Source organism: Theileria annulata, chromosome 3 (genome assembly GCF_000003225.4).
Source record: "Theileria annulata chromosome 3, complete sequence, *** SEQUENCING IN PROGRESS ***".
In the NCBI taxonomy this organism is placed as follows: Eukaryota; Apicomplexa; class Aconoidasida; order Piroplasmida; family Theileriidae; genus Theileria; species Theileria annulata.
Genome location: NC_011100.1, coordinates 217,921 through 242,430, shown reverse-complemented (window position 1 = coordinate 242,430; position 24,510 = coordinate 217,921). Strand labels below are relative to the sequence as shown.

General features: G+C 28.4%; 10 protein-coding genes across 10 annotated transcripts, besides 47 other annotated features; 7 read left to right on the top strand and 3 right to left on the bottom strand.

Annotated features, from left to right (window-relative positions):
* Positions 1-14: 14 nt before the first annotated feature.
* On the top strand, positions 15-2,144 carry TA05135 (uncharacterized protein; the record flags this gene model as incomplete). The annotated part of the gene is made up of 3 exons (XM_949729.1): positions 15-38; positions 68-191; positions 334-2,144. The coding sequence occupies 3 exons, from the start codon at positions 15-17 to the stop codon at positions 2,142-2,144; spliced, it is 1,959 nt and encodes a 652-aa protein (XP_954822.1).
* Positions 137-191: a sequence feature (11 probable transmembrane helices predicted for TA05135 by TMHMM2.0 at aa 32-51, 66-88, 116-138, 142-164, 185-207, 217-236, 289-311, 326-348, 361-383, 387-409 and 626-648).
* Positions 334-338: a sequence feature (11 probable transmembrane helices predicted for TA05135 by TMHMM2.0 at aa 32-51, 66-88, 116-138, 142-164, 185-207, 217-236, 289-311, 326-348, 361-383, 387-409 and 626-648).
* Positions 381-449: a sequence feature (11 probable transmembrane helices predicted for TA05135 by TMHMM2.0 at aa 32-51, 66-88, 116-138, 142-164, 185-207, 217-236, 289-311, 326-348, 361-383, 387-409 and 626-648).
* Positions 531-599: a sequence feature (11 probable transmembrane helices predicted for TA05135 by TMHMM2.0 at aa 32-51, 66-88, 116-138, 142-164, 185-207, 217-236, 289-311, 326-348, 361-383, 387-409 and 626-648).
* Positions 609-677: a sequence feature (11 probable transmembrane helices predicted for TA05135 by TMHMM2.0 at aa 32-51, 66-88, 116-138, 142-164, 185-207, 217-236, 289-311, 326-348, 361-383, 387-409 and 626-648).
* Positions 738-806: a sequence feature (11 probable transmembrane helices predicted for TA05135 by TMHMM2.0 at aa 32-51, 66-88, 116-138, 142-164, 185-207, 217-236, 289-311, 326-348, 361-383, 387-409 and 626-648).
* Positions 834-893: a sequence feature (11 probable transmembrane helices predicted for TA05135 by TMHMM2.0 at aa 32-51, 66-88, 116-138, 142-164, 185-207, 217-236, 289-311, 326-348, 361-383, 387-409 and 626-648).
* Positions 1,050-1,118: a sequence feature (11 probable transmembrane helices predicted for TA05135 by TMHMM2.0 at aa 32-51, 66-88, 116-138, 142-164, 185-207, 217-236, 289-311, 326-348, 361-383, 387-409 and 626-648).
* Positions 1,161-1,229: a sequence feature (11 probable transmembrane helices predicted for TA05135 by TMHMM2.0 at aa 32-51, 66-88, 116-138, 142-164, 185-207, 217-236, 289-311, 326-348, 361-383, 387-409 and 626-648).
* Positions 1,266-1,334: a sequence feature (11 probable transmembrane helices predicted for TA05135 by TMHMM2.0 at aa 32-51, 66-88, 116-138, 142-164, 185-207, 217-236, 289-311, 326-348, 361-383, 387-409 and 626-648).
* Positions 1,344-1,412: a sequence feature (11 probable transmembrane helices predicted for TA05135 by TMHMM2.0 at aa 32-51, 66-88, 116-138, 142-164, 185-207, 217-236, 289-311, 326-348, 361-383, 387-409 and 626-648).
* Positions 2,061-2,129: a sequence feature (11 probable transmembrane helices predicted for TA05135 by TMHMM2.0 at aa 32-51, 66-88, 116-138, 142-164, 185-207, 217-236, 289-311, 326-348, 361-383, 387-409 and 626-648).
* A 254-nt stretch (positions 2,145-2,398) lies between the features above and the next one.
* Positions 2,399-3,093, top strand: TA05080 (ADP-ribosylation factor, putative; the record flags this gene model as incomplete). The annotated part of the gene is made up of 5 exons (XM_949728.1): positions 2,399-2,463; positions 2,513-2,623; positions 2,655-2,817; positions 2,848-2,928; positions 2,962-3,093. 5 exons carry the CDS (start codon positions 2,399-2,401, stop codon positions 3,091-3,093), a joined length of 552 nt encoding a protein of 183 aa, XP_954821.1.
* Positions 3,094-3,166: 73 nt separating this feature from the next.
* TA04975 (uncharacterized protein) lies at positions 3,167-3,440 on the bottom strand (the record flags this gene model as incomplete). Its single annotated transcript, XM_949727.1, has 3 exons — positions 3,167-3,232; positions 3,262-3,376; positions 3,406-3,440. The coding sequence occupies 3 exons, from the start codon at positions 3,438-3,440 to the stop codon at positions 3,167-3,169; spliced, it is 216 nt and encodes a 71-aa protein (XP_954820.1).
* A 218-nt stretch (positions 3,441-3,658) lies between these two features.
* Positions 3,659-3,732, bottom strand: a tRNA.
* Positions 3,733-4,092: 360 nt separating this feature from the next.
* On the top strand, positions 4,093-5,523 carry TA04970 (Tpr-related protein family member, putative; the record flags this gene model as incomplete). The annotated part of the gene is made up of 1 exon (XM_949726.1): positions 4,093-5,523. One exon carries the CDS (start codon positions 4,093-4,095, stop codon positions 5,521-5,523), a length of 1,431 nt encoding a protein of 476 aa, XP_954819.1.
* Positions 4,162-4,230: a sequence feature (11 probable transmembrane helices predicted for TA04970 by TMHMM2.0 at aa 24-46, 75-97, 129-151, 163-185, 190-212, 225-247, 280-302, 315-334, 354-376, 397-419 and 424-446).
* Positions 4,315-4,383: a sequence feature (11 probable transmembrane helices predicted for TA04970 by TMHMM2.0 at aa 24-46, 75-97, 129-151, 163-185, 190-212, 225-247, 280-302, 315-334, 354-376, 397-419 and 424-446).
* Positions 4,477-4,545: a sequence feature (11 probable transmembrane helices predicted for TA04970 by TMHMM2.0 at aa 24-46, 75-97, 129-151, 163-185, 190-212, 225-247, 280-302, 315-334, 354-376, 397-419 and 424-446).
* Positions 4,579-4,647: a sequence feature (11 probable transmembrane helices predicted for TA04970 by TMHMM2.0 at aa 24-46, 75-97, 129-151, 163-185, 190-212, 225-247, 280-302, 315-334, 354-376, 397-419 and 424-446).
* Positions 4,660-4,728: a sequence feature (11 probable transmembrane helices predicted for TA04970 by TMHMM2.0 at aa 24-46, 75-97, 129-151, 163-185, 190-212, 225-247, 280-302, 315-334, 354-376, 397-419 and 424-446).
* Positions 4,765-4,833: a sequence feature (11 probable transmembrane helices predicted for TA04970 by TMHMM2.0 at aa 24-46, 75-97, 129-151, 163-185, 190-212, 225-247, 280-302, 315-334, 354-376, 397-419 and 424-446).
* Positions 4,930-4,998: a sequence feature (11 probable transmembrane helices predicted for TA04970 by TMHMM2.0 at aa 24-46, 75-97, 129-151, 163-185, 190-212, 225-247, 280-302, 315-334, 354-376, 397-419 and 424-446).
* Positions 5,035-5,094: a sequence feature (11 probable transmembrane helices predicted for TA04970 by TMHMM2.0 at aa 24-46, 75-97, 129-151, 163-185, 190-212, 225-247, 280-302, 315-334, 354-376, 397-419 and 424-446).
* Positions 5,152-5,220: a sequence feature (11 probable transmembrane helices predicted for TA04970 by TMHMM2.0 at aa 24-46, 75-97, 129-151, 163-185, 190-212, 225-247, 280-302, 315-334, 354-376, 397-419 and 424-446).
* Positions 5,281-5,349: a sequence feature (11 probable transmembrane helices predicted for TA04970 by TMHMM2.0 at aa 24-46, 75-97, 129-151, 163-185, 190-212, 225-247, 280-302, 315-334, 354-376, 397-419 and 424-446).
* Positions 5,362-5,430: a sequence feature (11 probable transmembrane helices predicted for TA04970 by TMHMM2.0 at aa 24-46, 75-97, 129-151, 163-185, 190-212, 225-247, 280-302, 315-334, 354-376, 397-419 and 424-446).
* A 124-nt stretch (positions 5,524-5,647) lies between the features above and the next one.
* Positions 5,648-7,594, top strand: TA04915 (Tpr-related protein family member, putative; the record flags this gene model as incomplete). The annotated part of the gene is made up of 1 exon (XM_949725.1): positions 5,648-7,594. The coding sequence occupies one exon, from the start codon at positions 5,648-5,650 to the stop codon at positions 7,592-7,594; it is 1,947 nt and encodes a 648-aa protein (XP_954818.1).
* Positions 5,684-5,752: a sequence feature (10 probable transmembrane helices predicted for TA04915 by TMHMM2.0 at aa 13-35, 48-70, 224-246, 256-278, 285-307, 322-344, 383-405, 478-500, 521-543 and 547-569).
* Positions 5,789-5,857: a sequence feature (10 probable transmembrane helices predicted for TA04915 by TMHMM2.0 at aa 13-35, 48-70, 224-246, 256-278, 285-307, 322-344, 383-405, 478-500, 521-543 and 547-569).
* Positions 6,317-6,385: a sequence feature (10 probable transmembrane helices predicted for TA04915 by TMHMM2.0 at aa 13-35, 48-70, 224-246, 256-278, 285-307, 322-344, 383-405, 478-500, 521-543 and 547-569).
* Positions 6,413-6,481: a sequence feature (10 probable transmembrane helices predicted for TA04915 by TMHMM2.0 at aa 13-35, 48-70, 224-246, 256-278, 285-307, 322-344, 383-405, 478-500, 521-543 and 547-569).
* Positions 6,500-6,568: a sequence feature (10 probable transmembrane helices predicted for TA04915 by TMHMM2.0 at aa 13-35, 48-70, 224-246, 256-278, 285-307, 322-344, 383-405, 478-500, 521-543 and 547-569).
* Positions 6,611-6,679: a sequence feature (10 probable transmembrane helices predicted for TA04915 by TMHMM2.0 at aa 13-35, 48-70, 224-246, 256-278, 285-307, 322-344, 383-405, 478-500, 521-543 and 547-569).
* Positions 6,794-6,862: a sequence feature (10 probable transmembrane helices predicted for TA04915 by TMHMM2.0 at aa 13-35, 48-70, 224-246, 256-278, 285-307, 322-344, 383-405, 478-500, 521-543 and 547-569).
* Positions 7,079-7,147: a sequence feature (10 probable transmembrane helices predicted for TA04915 by TMHMM2.0 at aa 13-35, 48-70, 224-246, 256-278, 285-307, 322-344, 383-405, 478-500, 521-543 and 547-569).
* Positions 7,208-7,276: a sequence feature (10 probable transmembrane helices predicted for TA04915 by TMHMM2.0 at aa 13-35, 48-70, 224-246, 256-278, 285-307, 322-344, 383-405, 478-500, 521-543 and 547-569).
* Positions 7,286-7,354: a sequence feature (10 probable transmembrane helices predicted for TA04915 by TMHMM2.0 at aa 13-35, 48-70, 224-246, 256-278, 285-307, 322-344, 383-405, 478-500, 521-543 and 547-569).
* A 95-nt stretch (positions 7,595-7,689) lies between the features above and the next one.
* On the top strand, positions 7,690-9,177 carry TA04860 (uncharacterized protein; the record flags this gene model as incomplete). Its single annotated transcript, XM_949724.1, has 4 exons — positions 7,690-7,857; positions 7,891-8,165; positions 8,196-8,664; positions 8,773-9,177. 4 exons carry the CDS (start codon positions 7,690-7,692, stop codon positions 9,175-9,177), a joined length of 1,317 nt encoding a protein of 438 aa, XP_954817.1.
* A 1,372-nt stretch (positions 9,178-10,549) lies between these two features.
* On the top strand, positions 10,550-11,102 carry TA04805 (uncharacterized protein; the record flags this gene model as incomplete). Its single annotated transcript, XM_949723.1, has 2 exons — positions 10,550-10,625; positions 10,654-11,102. The coding sequence occupies 2 exons, from the start codon at positions 10,550-10,552 to the stop codon at positions 11,100-11,102; spliced, it is 525 nt and encodes a 174-aa protein (XP_954816.1).
* Positions 11,103-11,391: 289 nt separating this feature from the next.
* On the bottom strand, positions 11,392-14,728 carry TA04700 (uncharacterized protein; the record flags this gene model as incomplete). Its single annotated transcript, XM_949722.1, has 3 exons — positions 11,392-11,505; positions 11,870-13,296; positions 14,068-14,728. 3 exons carry the CDS (start codon positions 14,726-14,728, stop codon positions 11,392-11,394), a joined length of 2,202 nt encoding a protein of 733 aa, XP_954815.1.
* A 124-nt stretch (positions 14,729-14,852) lies between these two features.
* On the bottom strand, positions 14,853-19,809 carry TA04645 (thioredoxin reductase, putative; the record flags this gene model as incomplete). Its single annotated transcript, XM_949721.1, has 11 exons — positions 14,853-15,121; positions 15,221-15,317; positions 16,182-16,262; positions 16,396-16,580; positions 16,757-16,838; positions 17,323-17,469; positions 17,673-17,739; positions 17,848-17,978; positions 18,447-18,584; positions 19,134-19,342; positions 19,401-19,809. 11 exons carry the CDS (start codon positions 19,807-19,809, stop codon positions 14,853-14,855), a joined length of 1,815 nt encoding a protein of 604 aa, XP_954814.1.
* A 537-nt stretch (positions 19,810-20,346) lies between these two features.
* Positions 20,347-23,685, top strand: TA04640 (uncharacterized protein; the record flags this gene model as incomplete). The annotated part of the gene is made up of 1 exon (XM_949720.1): positions 20,347-23,685. The coding sequence occupies one exon, from the start codon at positions 20,347-20,349 to the stop codon at positions 23,683-23,685; it is 3,339 nt and encodes a 1,112-aa protein (XP_954813.1).
* Positions 20,500-20,568: a sequence feature (13 probable transmembrane helices predicted for TA04640 by TMHMM2.0 at aa 52-74, 89-111, 132-154, 159-181, 188-207, 222-244, 251-270, 275-297, 304-326, 485-504, 590-608, 613-630 and 637-656).
* Positions 20,611-20,679: a sequence feature (13 probable transmembrane helices predicted for TA04640 by TMHMM2.0 at aa 52-74, 89-111, 132-154, 159-181, 188-207, 222-244, 251-270, 275-297, 304-326, 485-504, 590-608, 613-630 and 637-656).
* Positions 20,740-20,808: a sequence feature (13 probable transmembrane helices predicted for TA04640 by TMHMM2.0 at aa 52-74, 89-111, 132-154, 159-181, 188-207, 222-244, 251-270, 275-297, 304-326, 485-504, 590-608, 613-630 and 637-656).
* Positions 20,821-20,889: a sequence feature (13 probable transmembrane helices predicted for TA04640 by TMHMM2.0 at aa 52-74, 89-111, 132-154, 159-181, 188-207, 222-244, 251-270, 275-297, 304-326, 485-504, 590-608, 613-630 and 637-656).
* Positions 20,908-20,967: a sequence feature (13 probable transmembrane helices predicted for TA04640 by TMHMM2.0 at aa 52-74, 89-111, 132-154, 159-181, 188-207, 222-244, 251-270, 275-297, 304-326, 485-504, 590-608, 613-630 and 637-656).
* Positions 21,010-21,078: a sequence feature (13 probable transmembrane helices predicted for TA04640 by TMHMM2.0 at aa 52-74, 89-111, 132-154, 159-181, 188-207, 222-244, 251-270, 275-297, 304-326, 485-504, 590-608, 613-630 and 637-656).
* Positions 21,097-21,156: a sequence feature (13 probable transmembrane helices predicted for TA04640 by TMHMM2.0 at aa 52-74, 89-111, 132-154, 159-181, 188-207, 222-244, 251-270, 275-297, 304-326, 485-504, 590-608, 613-630 and 637-656).
* Positions 21,169-21,237: a sequence feature (13 probable transmembrane helices predicted for TA04640 by TMHMM2.0 at aa 52-74, 89-111, 132-154, 159-181, 188-207, 222-244, 251-270, 275-297, 304-326, 485-504, 590-608, 613-630 and 637-656).
* Positions 21,256-21,324: a sequence feature (13 probable transmembrane helices predicted for TA04640 by TMHMM2.0 at aa 52-74, 89-111, 132-154, 159-181, 188-207, 222-244, 251-270, 275-297, 304-326, 485-504, 590-608, 613-630 and 637-656).
* Positions 21,799-21,858: a sequence feature (13 probable transmembrane helices predicted for TA04640 by TMHMM2.0 at aa 52-74, 89-111, 132-154, 159-181, 188-207, 222-244, 251-270, 275-297, 304-326, 485-504, 590-608, 613-630 and 637-656).
* Positions 22,114-22,170: a sequence feature (13 probable transmembrane helices predicted for TA04640 by TMHMM2.0 at aa 52-74, 89-111, 132-154, 159-181, 188-207, 222-244, 251-270, 275-297, 304-326, 485-504, 590-608, 613-630 and 637-656).
* Positions 22,183-22,236: a sequence feature (13 probable transmembrane helices predicted for TA04640 by TMHMM2.0 at aa 52-74, 89-111, 132-154, 159-181, 188-207, 222-244, 251-270, 275-297, 304-326, 485-504, 590-608, 613-630 and 637-656).
* Positions 22,255-22,314: a sequence feature (13 probable transmembrane helices predicted for TA04640 by TMHMM2.0 at aa 52-74, 89-111, 132-154, 159-181, 188-207, 222-244, 251-270, 275-297, 304-326, 485-504, 590-608, 613-630 and 637-656).
* Positions 23,686-24,510: the final 825 nt, after the last annotated feature.

The window sequence follows — 24,510 nt, the reverse complement described above, 5'->3', positions numbered from 1 at the left end:
TTGAAAAAATAAAAATGAGAAAAGTAGGTGAATGTGTGGTACTTGATTCATAAAATATAGTTTACAGATGGAGGATGACAAACGTTATACTCGGAAAAGAGAGAGATTTAAAGTTTATACATGGAAATATAAAAAAACAATTACACCTATCGCATCTTTTGTTCTTTTGGTTAATCAGATTTTCGGATATGGTACTCTTTTATCTATTTTCATTAAGTTACTCAATTATTAATCTAAATTAAAAAATAATTAGTATAATTTACATAATTTCTAGTCTAAATTAGTAATTAGTACTCCAAATTTGATAATTATGTGTATATAATTATTCTATAGGTATGGACATAATTCCATCAGTTGTGCAGGAGAATGGTTGGAAGAGGGTGTTTCTGGTTAACTTGCTCACATGCATTTTTATCTCATTTTCCTCACTCATGTTGCTGAAGGCAATCACGATGATTCCAAACAACAGTAACTTTCAGCAACGTATTGAGTACAACACTTTGGTACGGTACTACTTATCAGATGCCACCTTCAAGGTGATTTCAATAGTTCACTACGTGGGAGATTTTTGTACTATAATTGTCGGGATAATAACCTTCTCCAAGCTTATTGATCTCATGCTTATAAAGTTGACTGGGTTCACAGTAATTTTACAGCTCTACCCTGAGTTCACTGTCCGCCGAATTGGCGCAAACCTTTTTATGTACATTTACGAAACTGTCGATGTGGAATATAAATTCGGGATCTTTGGAATCACTCTTGGATATCTAATTTGTTGTCTAATTTGTGTCAAATTGGCCTCGAGTTCACTTCAGGAAACTACAAAATATCACATGGTTTCATTTTTCGTCCTTCTGGTATCAATTGGGACCTTCACAGTGTATAATGGAGCTCAGTCTAGGTTCATCACTAAATCCCGATCAAAGGGTAAGAAAAGTGGAAATTTGGTGAACATTGTATCGATTTTTGTGGAAAATTATAATATCAGTAGTATTCTACCCACTTGGGCTAATGAGATGAGGAATGATGTCAATCCTACTCAAATTGTATGGATTTCCTGTTTTTTCTCATTCTTTGTTTATTTGGTATTTGGAATTAACAAGGCTTATGCTGTTACAGGCTCAATATTTGATGACATGATAAATAGCAATAGAAACCCGTTAATTAACACTTGTATAGTATTATTTGTAATGTTGACAATAATTCCTGACGTTGTTTTTAACTGTATTTCAATGAGGTATAATTTGAGGAACCTAGGGTACAAAAAACACTTTTTCGTCTCATCAGTTTTACCTTTTTTGTTTTCATTTCTTTTACTTAATAACGGCTTATTTCAGGGATTCCTCAGCTATATTAACTTGTTCACTCTGGTTATTTGTAATTACATTATTCCCATAACTTTGTACTTGATTTCAAATGAAGAGCAAATGATGGGTAAGTGGGAGAATTTTGAAAGGAAACGGAGTGTAATTAACAGAATTATAAAGACAATTTCACTCCTTTCAATGAATTCAAGTACTTCACTTCTCAAATCCATGTCAAATATGTCATTATTAAAGACAATGTCAAGGAATTCACTTTTAAAGTCAATGTCAAAAAGTTCATTATTGAAATCTATGTCAGGAAGTTCACTACTCAAATCATTTTCAAATAGTTCAATTGGGAAATCTTTCTCTAGTAGTTCAATTGCTACTTCAATTGCTAGATCACTTTCCAGCAACTCCATCGCAAATACAATTTCCAAATCAATGAGCAAATCAATGAGTAAATCTATGAGTAAATCAATGAGTAAATCTATGTCGAAGAATGAACTGAAAGAAGAGAAGAAGATAGATTATGAATCATTTAAGATAATAAGGAATTCTAAAGACTTGTATAGTATAAATCATGACCTTTTTAACGCTGTGAACAGGCCCTCGAGAGTAATTTATACCAATGAAATTAGTTACTCCTTCGCAAGTAAAGGAAGTGAGGAGAATTTGAGCTCAGAAGGTAAAAACAACAAGTGGTTATTTTCAGAGAGAATTGTAGTGTTTCCAAAATGTATCAGCAAGTATCACTTGATAATCTCAAAATCAATGCTAACTACTGTTGTTTTAATAGTTATCCTACAACCTATTCTGTTCATGAAATTCAATACTTGATTTTTCAAATTATAAAATCAATTTTTTAACCAAATTTATTTACACATTTAAATTTATTTACTAGTCCAAATTTATTTATAAATGTAAATTTTCTATTCAACCAAATTTATTTAAAATGTAAATTTTCTTATATTGTAAAATATTTTCTATAGAATAAAATATTACAGTAATTGGAATAAGATATTACAGTACTGATTCTAGTACTGAAATAGGTATTAATATTGGGTGTGTTGAATTTTGGTTTAGAATATAAAATGGGACTCTTGAAGGTAATTCGTAAGACTAAATTAAAGGATAAAGAAATAAGAATATTAATTCTGTAGGAATCTTAGTTATTAGTTTAATTTTCACTAAATTTATATTTATAGGGGATTGGATAACGCAGGTAAAACTACCATCTTAAAGAGTATAAATAATGAAGATATTACCAAAATAGAACCAACTGTAGGATTTAATATAAAATCGGTAAAATATAACGAGTTTGTTCTCACAATTGGTTAATAATTTCAGGTATATATTGAATTTCTGGGATGTCGGAGGACAGGAATCCATACGCCTTTTCTGGCGCAATTACTTTGAAAATACCGATGCCTTAATTTGGGTAATTGATTCGGTGGACACTTCTAGACTAAACATATCAAAAAGGGAAATCATGAAAATTTTAAAAAATGATGTAACCAATTTGTTGATTATAATTCTTTAGAATATGTACAAAAGTACTGTTTTAATTTTCGCAAATAAACAGGATATCAAAGGCTCACTTACACCCAAGGAAATCAACCAGGTACAATAATCACATCCCTAATAATTGACTCAGATGTTAGAACTGGATAAGGTAATAAACGACCGCAGTTATATGATCTTCGGAACTAGTGCTGTAGAAGGAAATGGTATTCTAACCGGAATCGAATGGTTAATTAATGATATTAATACCAATAAACTTAATTAATAAATTGATTCTAATAATTTGTAATAATAATAATTTGTAGTAATTTGTAATAATAATTTGTAATTGGATGAGATTATTTTTGTTGTTCATTTGGTGGAATATAACATTCTGCGATTTCAAGTCTTCTAGTAACTTCTTCCTATAGAAAATTAATTAAATTAATTGAACCTTGAGAAATTGTGTTACGGAGTCTTTACAAAGTGCTACTCCCTCATCAATTTGCTCAATAATAAAGTGTTTACTTTCATTTATTTGTTTAACTATTTCCATTGTAGGAGGATCACTAAATTAATTAATTAAGATTTCAAGAACCATTTTAATAGAGTTCCTGTCAAAGCTGAAACCATCTTTAAATCTCACCAATTAAAATATTATAAATAAATTAATAATAAATTAACCTTAAGGTATAATTATAATGAATTAAATAAATAGTGGAATCATTGTGAAATTGATATTTATAGTTTATAGTGTTGAAAATGGTATATATACTCTGTTATAGTGCTTTAAGAGTTAAAATAGGTAAAATTACGTTCAGATTGTTGGGTTTCTACTGATATTACTTATTCGTGTGTGATGGGAGTCGAACCCACAATCTTCGCCTCCGGAGGGCGACGCGTTATCCATTGACGCTACACACACTATGTCCCGGGCTCAATTTTTTCTCTTTTAAATATTTTCAAACCTTCCTAAGAAAATTTTTGGAAATTATTAATAATTAATTGGGATTCTTAATTTTTAACATAATAGAAGTTATTAATTTGGGAAATAAAGTAGATTTAAGATATTTTAATATTAATGTGTAAATCGTATATATTAGTAATAGTATATGATATATTATAGTTTAATTTTTGTTTTGATGGATAATGTGATTTTAAGTAATATTTCTGTAATATAGTAATAAAATCTAGAAGTAAGAGCCACTAATACTTTATAAGGAACACTCGTACTAATGAACCCTAGAAAGACTAGAGCACTGTTGAAATAAGTTGTTTCTGAATAATGGCTTGCCCAGGATGTAGTGCTCAGGCTGGTATGGGTGGTAATAAAGGAGGTGCAGGTGACGGTTGTTCTTTACTTATGTCTGCCTATATACTTGCAGGTCTTGCTATGATGCTTAATATTCGTCTATGTTACAGTTCTGCTCCATATGCACTCATTAGATTTCAACTTCCTGAGAATCTATTCAGTGTATTTGTTAGAAGAATGGCAAGTTCATTGGAACTTTGGTGTCTACCAGGTTTCATCATTGCGGACATAATGGACCTAGGCCTTAAATTCATCTACCTAGGCAAAGGGTACACGAAAGACACCGACAACGGAGAAAATCTCAAAACCACCATCACCAGCGACTTCAAACCTCCTAGACAGGAAAAATTCGGTACTATCATAGTTCCTTCCATCATATGTCAATGGTTAAACTTTCTTACTTATGTTATTTTATTTTTTGTATATCGTGGTGGTGGTGAGGAAGGCCATCTTACTCGTTTCTACTGGATTATTGCAATTTCTGGAGTTGTGTTTGGTATTAGTAATCCATTGGTATTTGCAGCAGATTATAATTATACAGCCGTCTATATTGCTGGTGAGAACTGTTTTCCAGCTCTAACCTCATTCATACACTATTTGGCGACTCTGATGTTTGGTAATCGAAGGAAATGGAACAGTGACTATCTAATTGTCTACATTGATATTGTAGTAGCAATCATAATATCATTCGCGGCAGCTGTGGTCTGGACCGTAGGATACGGATACTATAAAGATGGTCCTAGTAATATTGGAACTGGTGATCTGAAGCACATCTTTACATACAAATTCGATGATACAATTAAAGCTCATATGGCCGCTCCATTGCTAATTGTCCTAGTAGGTATGGGACTAGTCTATGCCATTTATCCGGGTATTGCACCTGGTATGATTGTACCATTCTATCTAGTTGATAAGATTGAAATGGTTCTTCTAATAGCCACAATAGTTCCAGCAGTTAGTGTAGCTATGGTAAACAAATTCAAATACGAATATTCTCCTAAATACTGGGGGGGTTGGGGAGCACTTCCCGGATATCACGTCTTTGATCTAGTGGTTCCTATTATGATAATCCTAGCTGCCATATTCATATATTCACTTCACTATAGAGAATCCAACTTATCTCATGCTATTGTAAATCAACCTAAGATGTCCACCACCCTAACGATCATATTTTATATGTGTAGTGAGATCTCATTAGCTGTGGGATTTGCTGGTATGGTAGGTAATGCACCTGAATATACAGTCATAGCTCAAATGGTGGGTGCATTCCTTATGGTCTTCCTAGCACTTTACAGTGAAGGCTACATTATTGAATATAAAAGTCACGATCAGGCTCATTGGCAAACAGAGAGAATGTGCTATTTATATGGATACTACCAATTGAACCCTGATTTTTTATTATGATAAAGTTCAATGTTTGTTCTTATGGATACTGTGATTTTAAGTAATATTTCTGTAATATAGTAACATTCACCAGTTTGATGGTGTCAACAACATATCACTGATAATTTTGTTTGTATCCCAATAAATGTCTAATCAATATGATAGTTTGAAGAAAGTTGCATATGCCTTTGCTGGGTTTGCTATGATGCTTAACATTAGGCTTTCATACAGTGCTGCACCATATGCCTTGTTGAGGTTCAAATTACCAGAGAATCTATTCAGTGTGTTTGTCAGGATTATTGCTGGTGCTCTCGAAATATGGTGTTTACCTACTATCGTTATATCTAATATACTGGAACAGCTGTATAAATGGCTTAAACAATCTGATGATGCGGATGCTAAGCTTCTCAAAGAAGCAGCTGATGGAACTGCTTCCTCAGGACTCCGAGGCCTGGCCAAAAAACTACACGGTGCAGCCGAAGCTCTGGCCAGTGGTGCTAGTGATGGGAATAAAGCCCAAGATCTTGCCACAGCTGTCGGTGCTAGTGAAGGCACTGGTAGTGCTCCTACTAATCTTCGAGACGCCCTCAGACAACTTGCTGGTGCTAGTGCTACTGAACTAACTAGTAAGGCCCAAGCTGTTAAAACTAAATACGAAAAAGGCCTTGATGGTGCCCAACCCAAATTCGAAGCAGTTGAGAAACAAAACAAATCTAGTCCATATTCCCACCAAACTAAGTATCAAGCAGTTGTAGGTGCTTGGAAGGCATTTGATGCTTTATATAATGAAGCTTTGAATGGTGTCAAGAGTTATCTAATTAGATGGCCATCAGTTATTTGTATGTGGTCCAACTTTCTCACATTTGTCATACTGTTGGTTGTATATGTTACTGGTGGTGACACAGGTCATGTAACTGCTTATTATGCAGTCATTGCAGTCTCTGGCTTTATATTTGGCATTAACATGGCATTGGTTTATGCTCAAGACGAATTTGAGTATATGGTATATTATCTTGTAGGTGAAAATTCATTTCCAGCTGTCACTTCAGCAATACTATACTTTGCTACATCTATATTTGGTAACAGGAGGAAATACAACTCTGACTACCTTGTTGTTCTTATTGATATCTCGATTTCAATCATAATTGCATTTGTGGCGGCAGTTGTGTGGACAGTGGCAAACTGTCCAACTATAGACTTCTTCAAGGGTATTTGGATAGTCCTTACTGAATCTTGGGAATCTAAATCTGCTGAAACACATTCTGATGAATGTAAGGTTGCCCAATGTCATGTAATAGCTCCCGCACTCATGGTTATTGTCGGTATGGGACTTGTTTACTGTGTATATCCTGGAATTGCACCTGGTATGATAGTGCCATTCTATCTAGTTGACAAGATTGAGATGATACTTCTGGTGGCTACAGCTGTCCCACCGGTCATTGTTGCTCTTTTAAAAGAGTATGAGTTTGGTCCATACAAAGCCAAGTGGAATTGGGGAGGAGAACACACATGGACCCCTAGTGGTGGTGGATGTAAGTTTTGGGGATCCAGTTGGAACTTTACATCCAAAAACGATTTAGCCTGGTGGCATCTGTGTGATATTCTTATACCTCTCAAGATCTGTCTTGCTGCCATATTCATATATTCCCTTCATTATAGAGATTCTTCACTATCCCGTGCTATTGTCAATCAACCCAAAATGTCTACATTTCTATCCATTATCTTTTATATGTGCCATGAGATACTGTTGGCTGTTGGGTTTCCTGGTATGGCAACCAACAACGTGTATGTTGTAATGCCAATCCAAATGATTGGTGCATTCCTTATGGTACTCCTGGCATTCTATAGTATAGGTTATATAACTGAATATAAGCGGCACGACCCTTCCGACTGGCCAACAGACGGCATGACCAAGTGGAATGCCCTGTGTTACTGGCTAAAAATGGCGAGCAAAATTACCAATAAAAATTTCAAACAATTGTTTACTAAAGATTTACGTAGAGATTTAGTTGTTCTATCCATTCAATGGATAAGATTCCATAAAATAAATAAAAAATATATATCAAAATTTTTTTCAATTATTTATAATTAAAATAATTATATTTATAATTAAATTATATTTATATTATTTTGTATATTTAAATTTTATGGTAATTATGTGGAATAAATCATTTTATATAAATTAATATGTTGGAATTGGATATATTACAGAATAATATAAAGAAAGATCCTGAGGCTAATTTTGATAATTTCTATAATAAATATAATGAATTCATTTCATTATTTGAAATTGTCAAATTAAATCCTCAAATTTATAATTCTGATTTCATTAAACTTTTAGATTTCATTATTAACGTAAGTTTTTTAATTTTAATAATATTTTTCTAGACTATTTCATATTATAATGGTCCAAATTCTATTCATACCAATTTCTCTAGTACTAATTCCTCTAGTACCAATTCCCTGAATAATACTATCGGTACTACAGATAATACTGCTGGTACTACAGATAATACTAATTTGAATAATAATTTGAATGAATTATGTATAAATTTGATAAATTATGTAAAGAAGAATAAGAAATTGATAAATGAGAAAATGAGAAAATTAATAATAAATTCGACATTTATATTACGTACAAAACGTCAAATAAATTTACAAACGTAAGTAATAAAATTTATTATAATTTTTAGTATTATTATTGAATGGCTTGAATTATTAGATTTAAATGATAAACAACAACGTAAAAAACTTTTTAATTTTATTCTTAAAGATTTAATTCTTTTATCCAAAAATAATAAATTGGATAAATCTAATAAATTGGATAAATTGGATAAATCTAATAAATTGGATAAATTGGAGAAATTGGAGAAATCTGGGAAGTCTGGGAAATTGGATAATTCTTCTAAATCTGATACATCTACTAAATCTATTAAATTGGAAAATTCTATTAAAGAAGTAGAAATAATATTATTTAATAATATAAAGAATTCAAATACAATAATAAGTTTATTAAGTTGTTCAATTATACTTGAAATGTATCGTAGAAGGATATGGAATAATATTTATATATTAAATTCACTTGTTAATATTATTACATCACCAAAACAACAAAATATTAAATTACTTTTATTATTAACACATTTTTTATTATCCACTAAGGTAATATTTTAGTTAGTTAATTAGTTAGTCTCAAAGAGGAATTTTCCTCCAAATTACATAATTTTCCTCTAATTTACTTTATTTACCTCTAATTCACTAATGTTATAGAATTATTATGGTATAATATTTGATGAAGAAGAAATGAATATAAATGAAATGACAAATAATATAATTTTGGATCTTAATGAACCATATGAATTAATAACAAATTTATTACAAAAAATAAATTTAATGAAATATAATAATAAAATAATAATATTAAAATTAGTTGCAACAATAATTAATAAATTTAAAATTATATATCCAAATTTCTATGAAATAATTAATAAATATATTAATCATAAACAGCCGGAAATTACAAAGATTTTATTAATTTTAATAATATCAACACATGAACATGTTACTAAAACAATATTAAGACCAATAATTAATAATTTATTAATGAATTTTATATCACATGATCGTGATGAAAATGTTATTATTATAGGAATTACAACGGTAATAAATAGATAATAGTAGATTAGATAATATAATAGTTAGGGTATTAGTAATCTAGTGGCCTAGAGTAGTGGGACACAGACTAGTAATCTATTGGCCTAGAGTACTGGGATTTCTTACTACTAGTCTGTGGCCAGGGTACTATAATCCATTGACTAGAGTATTAGTAATGGTATTACTAGTAATCTAGTGTCTACTATACTGGTATTGGGATTGATTCCTCTAGTAATCTATTTAGTAGAGTACTAATAATCTATTGACTTGGGTACTATAATCTATTGTCTATAGTATTACTTGTCCAGTGGCCATAGTACTGAGATTCCTTTCATTACTAGTCCATTGGCTAGACTAGTGGGATTGATTCCTCTACTAATATAGTGGCTACTATACTACTACTGGGATTCTAACTACTAATCTAGTGGCCAGGATACTATAATCCATTGACTATAGTACTAGGATTCCTTCCTATACTAGTCCATTGGCTAGAGTATCCGCAATGTGATCCTGACTAGTAATATAGTGACTAGGGTATTAGCAATCTATTGGCCAGGTTATTAGTACTGGGATTCATTCCTCTACTAGTCTAGTGGCTAGAGTACTGGGATTCCTTTGGCTAGTAATCTATTGGATATAGTACTGGAATTGATTCCTCTACTAGTCTAATCCCTATTGTACTTGGATTCTGACTAGTAATCTAGTGGCTATAGTATTAGTACTGTGATTGCTACCTCTACTAGTCCATTGACTAGACTACTAGTGATCCATTGGCTATAGTACTAGGATTCCTTCCTCTAGAAATCCATTGGTTATGGTACTACTAATTGTATTGCCACTAATCCATTGGCTAGAGTAGTAGCAATCCATTGACTAGTAATATACTGGCTAGAGTACTTGGATCCAGGCTAGTAGTCCAGTGACTAGAGTACTACTAATTGTATTACTGCTAGTCCAGTGGCCTATTTTATTAGTAATGGGATCCTAACTACTAGTCTATTGGCTAGAGTATTATGATTCTGACTAGTAATCTAGTGTCTACTATACTAGTACTGGGATTGATTCCTCTAGTAATCTATTGACTAGAGTACTAGTACTATGTTCCTATCTAGTAATCTAGTGGCTATAGTACTATAATCCATTGGCTAGAGTATTAGTACTGTGATCCAGACTACTAATCCAGTCCCTAGAGTACTACTAATATAGTGGCTATAGTACTGAGATCCTAACTATTGGTACATTGACTATATTACTGGGATTCCTTACCCTAGTAATCCACTGAATATAGTACTTTGATCCTAACTACTAATCCAGTCCCTAGAGTACTACTACTGGGATCCTAACTACTTATCTATTGGACTATAGTATTATAATAATTTTGTAGATACGTGAGATGTGTAAAAGATCTGTAGATCTAATGGATAATGAATTATTGAAATATTTAATAGAATTTAAACATAAATCTAAAGGTAATAAAATTATTTTAATAATTTTTAGATGTTAATATTAATATTAAATCTACAATTAAATTATTCAAACTACGTGACGGTGTTAGTAGCGGAGGAGTAGATAAGGTTCTACCTATAGAAGGAAGAATAGAAGGAGTAAAAGAAGATACTGAAAATACTGAAGAAGATGAGGAACATACTGAAGAAGAAGATACTGAAGAAAAAAATTTGGAAGAAAATTTTCTAGATAGAAAATTAAAAAGAATAAAAAAATTAGAAAAATTAGAGAAAAATATAGAGAAGAAAAATATAAAAAGATTAGCAATAAGTAAAAATAATAAAAGACAAAGTTTAACAAATAAAATTAAATTAAGAAATAAACCAATATTAATGACATTACAAAGTAAACGTATAAAACAAAAATTAAATACAAATTTTAAAAAAATTAATAAAATTAAAAAATACATTAAAAATAATAAATTACGAAGACATTATTAATATAATTACTAATATAAGATTTATTAGATTTTTATGTGAGATTTATTAGATTTATGTGATTCTTGAGATTTATGTGTGATTTGTGAGATTCTTAGATTCTTAGATTCTTAGGGTTTATAGGTGATTTGTGAGATTCTTAGATTCTTAGGGTTTATGTGAGATTATTTAATAATTTGTTTAGAAAATTATTTTTTTTAATATATAATTTATTATTAATAATTTTAATTTCATTAACATTTTTTAATTTATTTAATAAATACTAAAAAAATTAATTAATAAATAAAATTAATTAATTAATGAGATAAGTTACCATTGGATTAATTAATATAATACGATGTCCATTATTTTTATTATTATTATTATACCAAATTATACCATTATTTCCTTCAAATATTCCACTAAACTAAAAATTAAATTAATTTTAAATTAATAATTAAATTTAAATTAATAATTAGATTTAGATTAGAAATTTGTATTAGTAATTGAATTACTTGAAATTTTGTATAATTTTGTATTATTCCACATTTTAAACCATTATTATTAATACAATTTATTACATAAATTATTAAATATATTAATATTATATACATTAACAAAATTATATTAATATTAATTATTATTATTAATTATTATAGTGTAATAATAAAATTATTATTATTATTAAGATCCCCATGTGTAAGATATAAATTAAATTCATTTGATACATGTAATAAACATACAAATATAATATGTATTGTAATAATATTTTTATTAAATTTTTTATAAACATTTTTTATTAAATTTTTAAATGTTATTTTATTATTTTCCATTTCTATTATATTTTTTATATATTTTTTTAATTTATTTATATCTATAATATTATCTTTTTCTTCCAAATTATCTATTGAATTTTCATTAATAGAATTTATTTTATTTATAGAATCTTCATTTATTTCATTTATTTCTTCATTTATATTAGAATAATCATAATTACCCATACACATATCTATATCCATAGCAGTACCCATACCCATAGTCATATCCATACCCATAGTCACACCAGTACCCATATCCATATTATTATTGGAATTATTAAAATTAATTAAAATATTATTATATAATAATTTATTAATATTAATATTATTAAAATTATTATTATGTAAATTATTATTAAAATTATATTTATATTTTTTATTATAATATGATAATAATTCTATAGATTCTAATATATTTAAATTATTTTCTAAAACAAATTTTAATAATGAAATTGATTTCAATTTTATTTCATTTTTCATATCATTTTTCTTATTTTTTACATTTTTTAATATATTTTCTATTATAGAATTATTCATAGTACACTCTATAGCTGTAGAATTAGCTCCCTTTCCCATAGTACACTCCATAGCTGTAAAATTAGCTCCCTTTCCGGTAGTACACTCCATAAGGGTAGAATTAGCTCCCTTTCCCGAAGTACCAAAAGTGTCATTAGCTCTCTTTCCCATGGTACTAATATCCATAGGATTAAGAGAATTAGTATAAATATCATTTTCATTACTAATTGCATCATAGAAAATATCTAAAGGTTCATTTGTTATTTCTGGTATTATTTCACGTATACTTAAATTCATATTTTCTTCCATAATTTCATCCATAATTACTGTAGAAGTGTTAGTTGGAATTACTGTAGTATCAGTTGGAACTACTGTGTCAATTTCAGTTGGATTTACAGTAGTTTCATTGGGAACTACAGTATGATTGATAAGATATTGTTCATTTTCATTAATTCCATAAATTTGTTGTATATATTCATTAATTTCAGGTAATATTTTCTTATTTTTATCATATTTTATTATATCCGATATTAATATTTTATTTAATTTTATATCAGTTACTTCCGTTACGGTGCTTGGTCCAACAGCACCCCCGAAAGGGACTTCCTTATCCCCGAAAGGGGCTTCCTTAGTATTAGTACCTAATCCCCTAGTATTAGTATCCTTAATAACCTTAGTATCCTTAATAACCTTAGTATTAGTAGTATTAGTATTGGTATTAAAAAGTGATATGATTAGATTATTGATAAGAATATTGAGCATTAAGAGATTGAGAGAATTATTGAATAATGAAGAGATTTTTAAGAAATAAGGATCCATTAATACATTATCCACTTCCAATTTATTCAATGTCACTTCATTCTTCAATAATAATGTATTCTTACCTATAATAATATAAATAAGTACTAATTTAGAGATAATTAACAGGCTAAGTAAGGGGTAAATAAGAGCCTAGCAAGGCTACATAAGGGGTAAATAGAAGTAATTAAGAGGTAAAATAAAGGTAAATAAGAGCCTAGCAAGGCTACATAAGGGGTAAATAGAAGTAATTAAGAGGTAAAATAAGTCTAGTTAAGAGGTAATTAAGAGGTAAAATAAGTCTAGTTAAGAGGTAATTAAGAGGTAAAATAAGTCTAGTTAAGAGGTAATTAAGAGGTAAAATAAGTCTAGTTAAGAGGTAATTAAGAGGCAAAATAAGTCTAGTTAAGAGGTAATTAAGGGTAATAGAGAGGTATCTAATAAGGGAAAATTAAAGGTAAATTAAAGGCATATTAGAGTCTAGTAAGGCTAGATAAGGGGTAAAATAGGAAATAATTAAGGAATAAATAAGAGTCTAGTAAGGGGTAAAAAAGAGTAAAATAAGCCTAGTTAGGGGTAATTTAGAGCTAATTAAGGCATTAAATAACAGAAAATTAAGAGCCTAGTAGGACTAATTAAAGAGCTAATTAAGGGTAAAATAAGCCTAGTTAAGGAGTAAAATAGAGGTATTTAAAGGAGTATTAAGGAGTAAAATAGAGGTAATTAAAGGTAAAATGACAGTAAAATAAGTACTAGTTAAGGCGTAAAATAAGAGTCTAATAAGGCTATTTATGGCATAGAATGAGGAAAATTCCATATTTACCAACTCTTACATATGTATAATTTAAATAATTTACCTGTGAATTCATAAAGTTTAATATTTTTTTTATTTCGTTTTGTATTAAGATTAGAATTTTCATTTTTATTCTTAATATTTGTTAGAATATTAAAAGTTTTATTATAAATCGCTTCAACTCTGTAACTATAAACTTTACTTGCACTTTCAACTACTTTAGATATTAATGAATAATTAATATCTTCCAAATTCTCTAAACTCTTTTGAACAATATTTATACCCTGTGTAGGTCCCTGAGTAGGACCAGTAGTCTCATATGTATCTTCATTGATCTGTATTAAATCATCAATATGATCAATAATTCCAATATCAAAAGCATTGTATGTACAAATTTTATTATTTGAAAGTGCTGTTACACAATTATTAAATAATAATAATAATTCATCTTTTTTCAATTTCTTTTCTTCTAATTCTTTATTATCATTAATTATATCTTGAGTAGATAAATTAAGTTGACTTAGAGTATTGTCTTGAGTAGATAAATTGTCTTGATTTAAAGAATTGTCTTGATTTGGGGAATGAAGTGGATTTAATGGATTATTAGTGTGTAATGATGGATTATTGAAATTAATGGAATCATCTGTATTTGAATGGAATTTTTTACTATTTTTATCTTGTAATATTATTTTCCTTTTATTACTTAATTTTACATTTTTAGTCATTTTTTAAATATATAAAATATTTTATAAATATTATTTTATCATTACCTGATTAAACACAATATACTCACATATAAATCTAATATTATTATTCTATTAATATATTAAGTTGTAAGATATTGGAAGATTAACCACATTTACCACCTGCACATCCACCAGTAGCAATCCATGATTTTCCACTAGATTTAGTAACGGTTAAGTTAACAAAGCTTTCAGCATCAGTTGGATGAATTCCTACTGTTTTATCCAAATCACTTTTCTTTGCGTTTAGTGTAAGTAATACTGAAAATCCTTGCATTATTTCACCTGCATTTGGTCCTACAAAATGCATTCCAATTATCTTTCCATCTTTTAAACATATTACTTTACTTAAACATGTCATTGGATAATCAAATTCTAAAACAAACAATTAGATAAAATAATTATAAATAAGGGAATAAATGAGAAAATAAGGGAATAAATGAGAAAATAAGAGGAAAATGTAGAAAAAATTACCATCATTAGTTTTTTTATTAATTCGATGTACAGGTGAAATTTCCAAATTATTATATTCCTTTAAATATATTTCCAAATTGTCTTCTCCATATTTTTCCTAATACAAATATATAATTAAGTATAAAAGGGTATAAAGGTATCTAAGAGGTAATTAAGGCTAATTAGAGCTATCTAAGGCTATTTAAGGGTATAAGGGTAAAAGGCTATTTTAGGCCATTAGGGCTATTAGGTATCTAAGGCTATTTAAGGGTATAAGGGTAAAAGGGTATAATTAAGGCTATTAGGGCTATTAGGTATCTAAGGGCTATTAAGTAGTTAAGGGGTATAAGGGTATTTTAGCTATATAAGGGGTATTAGTAAGTAAATAGTAATGAGTATACAGTACTACAGTAGTTAAGGGGTAAATAAGAGTAGTTAAGGAGTAGTTAGGAGTAGTTAAGGAGTAGTTAGGAGTAGTTAAGGGTATTAGTAAGTAAATAGTAATGAGTATACAGTACTACAGTAGTTAAGGGTATAAGGTATTTAAGGGTATAAGGTATATAAGGGTATAAGGTATATAAGGGTATAAGGTATATAAGGGCTATTAGGTATATAAGGGCTATATAATGCCTAACAGCTATATAAGGCCTATTAGCTATATAATGCCTATTCAAGCCTATCTTAGGCCTATTAGCTATCTAAGGGTATCTAAGGCTATTAAGACTGTCTAAGGCTATTAAGACTGTCTAAGGCTATTTATGGCTAATAGGCTATTTATGGGCTATTAAGACTGTCTAAGGCTATTTTAGGCTAATAGGCTATTTATGGGCTATTTTAGGCTACTAGGCTATTTTAGGCCATTTTAGCCTTATTTGGTATTTAAGAGTAATTAAGTCTATCTAAGGCTATTAGGTAGTTAAGGCTATTAGGGCTATTAGGTATCTAAGGGCTATTAAGTAGTTAAGGGGTATAAGGGTATTACTATGGCTTCTTCTTCTGTTAATCCACATGAAGAATATTCAAATGGTGTATAAACACATTTCGGTACATTTTCATAATTCATCTAATACATTAATCAACTACTAACCAACAGTTACTATTAGTAACTAACAGTAACTAACAGTAACTAACAGTAACTAACACCAAATTACCAGTAACTATCACTAACTAACTCTAGTTAAGGATGAATAATATACTTGTGTATTATTATTGGAATATAAACGTTGAATTAATAATTCGGAAGATTTGATAGCGACTGGTGCTAATTTTGGTACTTTTGATACTATGTCACCAACAGCATAAATATCTTTTATATTTGTCTCTTCATTCGTTACTAATATATTTCCATTCCCATCAAATTCTATTCCAACTTCTTTCAAATCTATAACATTACGATAGGAAATGTAAGTGTGTGTAAGGTATGTAGTGTGTGTAAGGTATGTAGTGTGTGTAAGGTATGTAGAGTGTGTAAGGTATGTAGAGTGTGTAAGGTATGTAGAGTGTGTGTAAATTTAGTGTGTAGATATGTGTGTAGATATGTGTGTAGGTATAAATTACGTTGTGTATATTGTGATGGTATACGTCCAATGGCATATAATACAGTATCATAATAATTTACACTTTGATCATTAAATGTAACCTATAAATTATAATAAATATATGTAAAGAATTTAGATCATTGATTACTTAACGGTATTCTAAGTACAGTAAGTATCTAAAGGTAGTTAAGGATATCTAAGGGGTAGCTAAGGGTTATTAGGTAGCTAAGGGTTATTAGGTAGTTAAGGGTATCTTAAGAGAATTAAGGGTACTTAAGAGGTATATAAGGTCTATTGGCTATAGTACTGGGTAATTAGGGCTATTTAGGGGTACTTAAGGCTATTAGCTAGTTAAGGGATATTTAGAGGTACTAAAGGTTATTAGCTATATAGGTATATTTAGGGCTATCTAAGCCTATTTTAAGGCTACTAGGCTATTTTAAGCCCATTTTAGGGTATTAAGGCTATTATGTACTAGAAGTATATAAGGGGCATTCTAGTTGTTAGGAGTTGGATTAGATCCTAATATCCTCAACTACAAATACTAAATAACTAAATAAAGGATTAGTTAGTGTGGTATGAGACTTTAAGTTGTTGATTATGTTTTTCAATTTTGATTGGAAGTTTATGATATAGAAATAAAACACCAGAAGCTTCCATAAGTTCTTCAACTTTCTTTACACATTGTCTATCAAATCCTCTTAATAATATACTTCGAACTGATACATCAACCTATACAAATATCATACAATAAACTACTAATAATTTAGTCTACAATAATTAAGTACAGTATTCTAAGTCTAGTAGTATAAGTACAGTAGTCTATAGGAGTTAAGTAGTTAAGTACTCTACTATTAGTACTAAGTTAATCTTAAGTAATTAAGTAATCTACTATTAGTACTAAGTCTAAGATAGTTAAGTAATTGGTATGATACATTATAACCTAAACCTGTTAGAAAACCAGCACATTCTAATGCTACATAACTTGCACCAACAATTAATCTACAAATAAATATACACTTTATAAATTAAATAAATAGTATTAAGTAAGAATAATAGTATTAGAGATGAATAGTGTTAGAGATGAATAGTGTTGGAGATGAATGATACGTTTTGCCTGGATTAGTATTTAATTGAAATAAATCATCAGAAGTAATAGCATATTCATTAGCACCTTCAACATCTGATGGTATATATGGTCTTTCACCAATTGCTATTATTATTTTATCACCACTCACATACTAATACAGCGTTACGGTGCTTGGTCAAACAGTAACTAAAGGACCCCAAGAGGGGTGTAGATAACTATGCCCCGTAAGGGGTAACTAACTGCCTAAAGTAAATAACTAACTACCTTAAGTATATAACTAACTATAGTAACCAACTAACTACCTAAAGGTATATAACTACTTATATACCTAAATAACCCTTAACTACTTAACTACTTAATACTCTATAATACTATTAACTATATAGAACCCCGGGAAAGGGAGCTAAATATACACTTTTAGTACTCCGGGAAAGGGAGCTAACTACAGCTATTGAGTGTACTACTATTATAGGTATGTAACTAAGTACTATAGGTATATAGTTAAGGGTATAAGGGGACCCCTGGAAGGGGATATAGTTAAGAGAACCCCTTTCAGGGGTTAAGGAGCCCCTTTGAGGGCTGGTGGTTGGCTGCTGGTACAAGCACCGTAATGGAATACCTTAATTTCATTATTAAGATTATATTCAATAATTTTATTATGTTTTAAAATACCAAATGCATTAATATAATCAACACCAGAAGTTAATAAACTCGAACGATATGAAAAATTCAACATCTTTATATAATTCTGTATTGTCTAAAATATAATTAATACTCTACACTAGTCTAAGAGGTATTTAAGGAGTAGTTAAGGGCTATTAAGGGTATCCTAGGCCAATTTACGAAGTTTAGGCTATTTTTCTAAGTCTAGACTAATTTACAGTAGTTAACTAATTTTGGCCTATTTTAAGGCAATTAAGGCTAATTTAGAGTAATTTACAGTAATTTTAGATTAATTTACTAATTCTAGCCTATTTAAGCCTATCTTAGGCCTATTTGCTATCTAAGGCTATTCTAGGCTAATGAGCTATTCTAGGCTAATGGGCTATTCTAGGCTAATGAGCTATTCTAGGGTAATAGGCTATTTAAGGCTATTTTAGGTTACTAAGGCTATTTTAGGCCATTTTAGCCTTATTTGTATTTAAGGATAATTAAGTCTATCTAAGGCTATTAGGCCTATTTAGCTAGTCTAAAGTAGTTCTAGTAGTCCTTAACTACTCTACAGTAGTCTAAGTCAGTCCAGTCCAGTCTATTACTATAGTCTATTCTAAGTACTGTAGTCTAGTCTAAGTATTTGTATAATTACTTGTATTAATTTATTCCAATTGATTGGTGTTAATTCCTGTGTATTAGTTAGACCATATTGAAATTTATCATAATTAGAACTTCTTAATAAACTTGCATAATGCATTAATTTTTTAGGTATACAACCGACATTAACACATGTACCACCAACACCCCAACTTGTACCTCTTGCAGATGGTGTTACATAATCAAATAATACTGTTCTTTTACCTAAACGTGATGATTCTTTTTTCTTTTACCTAAACATGATAATTCTTTTTTCTATTACCTAAACGTGATGCTTCTTTTGCTGCTGCCATACCAGCTGGACCACCACCCAAAACTATTAAATCATAATGTATCATATTTTTTATTCTAAATGAATTTTTTTCAAAATTAGTATTAGTATTAGTGTGATTGGAATTTGTGTTGGTGTGATTGGATTGTGAGTTGGTATTAGTGGAATAGGAATTGGATTGACTGGACTGTAAACTCGTGTTAATAGAATAAGAATTGGAAGAATTAGAATAAGAATTGTTGGAATTGATTTTATGAAAAAAATTTCGATAATCAGTTAAATGATTAAAATTATAACAAAAAGAATATGAAAGAAAATCAGATTGTCTAAAAATTAAATAAGAAGATAAAAAAATCTTTGGAACAGTAATTGTAATAAGATTACGCTTTTTAAACAACATTTTAAATCATATTAATCCAATTACACCATCAAAATTGGGTATAGAATCTAATTTACACATTTTCCAATAATTAACAACAAATTATTAATATTATTCAATAATTTAATATTTATGGAATTAATTAAGAAATTTATGGTAATTTGTGGAATTTTATGGAAATTTGTGGAATTGAGATTTCTAAACTTTCTAAGAATTATAATGAAGATTCCATATACAAAATTAATTATATCTAATAATTAACTAATTTATACTATAAAATTAACTAATTTGTGTTATAATGTATTTTTTATTGTATATATTTATGTGCACCTATTGCACATTTGAATAACTTAATAAGACTTTAAAAGTTAATATTAATTTATCGCATATCTCTTCCTATTCCAAAGGTTAAAATTTCTATTCTCACAGATTAATATAACTGAGACAAAATTAAATAATTAGATAAAATTAACTCATTTAGACAATTTATTTAGACAAAAATTAAATTTATTTAAGACAATATTTATTTAATATAATTATTAATTTATTTTTTTTTAGATGGAAGAATGTATATATTCATGTGATGATGAATCACAATTAACAAGTAGTACATATACTCCACGTAGTGGATTTGAATTAAATGAAAATTATATAATATTAGAACCGGAAGATAAAACATTAAAATCAACTTATGAAATTAGTTCTACATTTTTCTGTCGTATACTTACATTAATTTATTTTTTCTCATTTCTATCCAATTTCAATCAAATATTACCATTATTCGGTACTAATGGTTTATTTAGTACTACTAATACAGGGTTAATGGGTACTACTACAGGGTTAACAGGTGGTAGTACCGGGTTAACAGGTGGTAGTACAGTATTTACAGGATATGATAATATTAAATTGGAGAATAAAACATTTTATGAATCAATTAGTGAATTTCCGAGTATATTTTTAATTATACCAATAACAGATTTTACACTCCGTTTAATACCGTTAATAGGATTATTTATATCATTTCTTATGTTTTTGACTGGATTCCATTGTATGTATTCATTTTTAATATTATGGATACTCAAATTATCTCTAGTAGCTTTATTCAAATTTATACCCAAATTATTATCAGATTTATTATTATTAGAAATTGGATTCTTAACAATTTTTATCTTTTCTCCTTTCAAATTCTTTGATAAATATTTAAATTTAGAAGTCTCTTCAATTATTATTTGGAGTTTTCGTTTCTTATCTTATCGTATTATATTTCTTTCTGGTATATATAGAATCTTCCTCAAGTGTAGTGTTAAATATATATTAACATCAATACCGTTACCTACATTTTTTACACATCTACTCCTCAGACTAATTACTAAATATAATTTCTTAAATCATCTGTTAACAGCTGTATTATTATTTTTTGAAGTTATTTTATCCATTTTTTTAATTACTCCTTTTAGAAATTGTAATATATTTGCTGGTATAGGATTATTAGTTTATTCTTGTATATTTATGATTTTAGGTAATTTTGGTCCATTTTATATCTTATTAGGATTATGTTCATTATTTTGTTTAGATGATCAATTTTTAGCCTTTACTAAATCCAAATTTAATCCTTTCATTAAATCTGATCATCTTATGAAATCTATTTCTATTGATATTATAGAATCAATTATTGATCAATATGATGGAGATGTGGATGGTGTGGTAGATGGAGTAGGAGTGGGATCAGTAGATGGAGTAGGAGTGGATATAGAAAATTTTACAAATATACCAGAAAATACATTAAATAGTAGAAATACTCTAAATAATAGTAGAATTACTAGAAGTAATAATCTAGATGGTGGTTTGGATAGTACTGTAGATGGTAGTCTGGATGGTACTTTGGATGGTACGGATGGTACTGTAGATGTTGGTTTGGATAGTACTGTAGAAGAACATATATTCGAAATGAATATAGAAAATATTACAAAAATATTTACTAGAGAATTTTATAAAAAAATATTTAATGATATATTAATTATATTTTTTATAATTATTATAATAATTTCAAGTATATTATTATTTTTATTTCCTAAATATAAAAATTTTAAAGCATTTTTATTATTTTTATTTTGTATATTTTTGAAATCTTATTGTGAAAATAAATTTACTACACCACACCATACAATAGAAGGTAATAATCCAATACATAGTAATAATACAATAGAAAATAGTAATAGGGTACAAAATACTAAATATATAGTAAAAGGTAATAATATAGTAGAAAATACTATAGTACAGGGTAATATAGTAGAAAATACTATAGTATATGGTAATAAGTATAAATTATGTGTATTATATATATTATATATATTACAATGTATATTAATATTTGAAATAATAAAGAATGGACCAAATATATGGAGTTTTTTATTATGGATTGGTATTATAGAATTACAAATTAATTTATCTAAAAAAATTAATAATTTTCATTATTTAATTAAAATGATTATTAAATCATTTTTATTTATACATTTTTTATTTTATAATTTTAAAATTTTTTATTCTTCCGTTACGGTGCTTGGTCCAACGCCTACAGTTGTACCTAATACCACTACTACTAATACTAATACTATCCATACTTTTAATACTAATACTGGACTTATTAATACTCCTTATAACCTTAATAACCTTAATACTACTTATAATACTGTTAATAGTACTCTTAATACTGTTAATACTACTACTGGAACTACTGGTACTGGAGGTGGTATAGGAATTGGTATGAATAATTTTTATAGTATAAATAATTATAGAAATATATATAATATAAATAAAGAAAGATATGAAATAGTAATTGAAGGTACAAATGAGAATTTTGTAACTACAAATACTCATTGGATTGAATATTATTTTAAAAGAAAACCATCAAAACTTGATCAATTTCCTCATTTCATACCTTTTTATCAATATTATTTTGATAATTTATTAATTAATTTTGTTAACTCCGTAACGGTGCTTGGTCAAGCAAATAATATTCCTCCTAACAATACTAAGGATATTAATAGTACTACTGGTACTTTTAGTACTTTGGGAAAGGGAGCTGTTGATACAGTTGGAGCAAGCACCGTAACTGAGGAGAAAAATCCTAATGAAAGTGCTGCTGTAACTAAATCTAGGGAGTCAGGTACAAATAGTGAGGGAGATGGTGTTAATACTAAGGGATTAGGTACTGTTACTAAGGAAACCCCTTTGGGGGCTGTTGGTACTACTGTTGGCCGTGAACCTGACACCGTAACGTATAAAATGGATAAATATATATTTAATATAATACGTATGTTATTAATGGGTTCAGAAGAAATAAAGAAATTAATGAATGATCCATTTGAAGGTACAAAACCAAAATATGTAAGAATATTAATATATAAATATTATTTTACAAGTACATTTCAGAATAAAACACATAATTGGTATTATCGTAATTTTATAACACAATTTATACCACCACTTTGTTATTCTCCCGTTACGGTGCTTGGTCCAACGGCTAGTAATGGTACTGATAGTACAGTTGTACCTGGTACTAAGGAAACTAAGGATCCTACTGGAGCAAGCACCGTTATGGAGGAGAAAAATTTGAATAAAATTGCTGTTGTAACTAATTTTGGGGAGTCGGATACTAATTCTAATACTAAGGTAAAGGGAGCTAATTTAGATACTACTACTGGTGATACTACAGTTGGAGCAAGCACAGTAACGGAGAATAATATAATAAATAAAAGTGTAACATTAAATAATACAAATGTATCATTAAATAATAAAAGTGTTTCATTAAATAATAAAAGTGTACCATTAAATATGGCAGAAAGTTTTAATCATAAATTACCAAATGTAGATGGAATCATAATTACATCCAAATAATTTATTAATCATAAATTTATATTTTTATTTACTTAAAATTATTTAGATTTATGAAAATTTTATTTATTTATTAAATTTTATGAAAATTAGTTTAAATTACGTTTATGAAAAAAAATTGTGATTAATGATGATTAATATTTTTTATGTGTTGGGAATTTTAAATATTAAAATAATTTAATAATTTTTATGAAATATATAAAAATTTTTAAAAAATCTAATTAATCAAGTGGATTGTTGATCTAATATGATTTTTATATTATTAAAATTAAATTATTGAAATTTTGGATTAAAATTAAATAATTAAAGATTAGGATTAAAAATTACGATATTTGGTTATTTGGTTATTTGGATATTTGGATATTTGGATATTTCAAAATGTCTCTTAAACAAGCCTCTAAAGAACGTAAGATTTATATACCATAATTAATCTACACAATTACTAACTAATTAACTTAATTAACTCAAATATTAATTAATTAACTTAAATATCCCCTAATTAGCGCTAAATAGCCCTTAAATAGCTAAATATCCTTAGATACCTAATACTCTTAATTACCTCTTAGTCACCCCTTAACTACCTAAAATAGCCTTAAATGCCCTTAATTTACCCCTTAATTACCTAACTACCTAATAGGCTTAAATAGCCTAAAATAACCCTTAGATACCTAAATAACCCTTAGATACCTAAATAACCCTTAGATACCTAAATAACCCTTAGATACCTAAATAACCCTTAGATACCTAATACCCTTAATTACCTCTTAGTCACCCTTTATCTAGCCTTGCTAGGCTCTTAATTTACCCTTATTTACCCCTTATTTACCT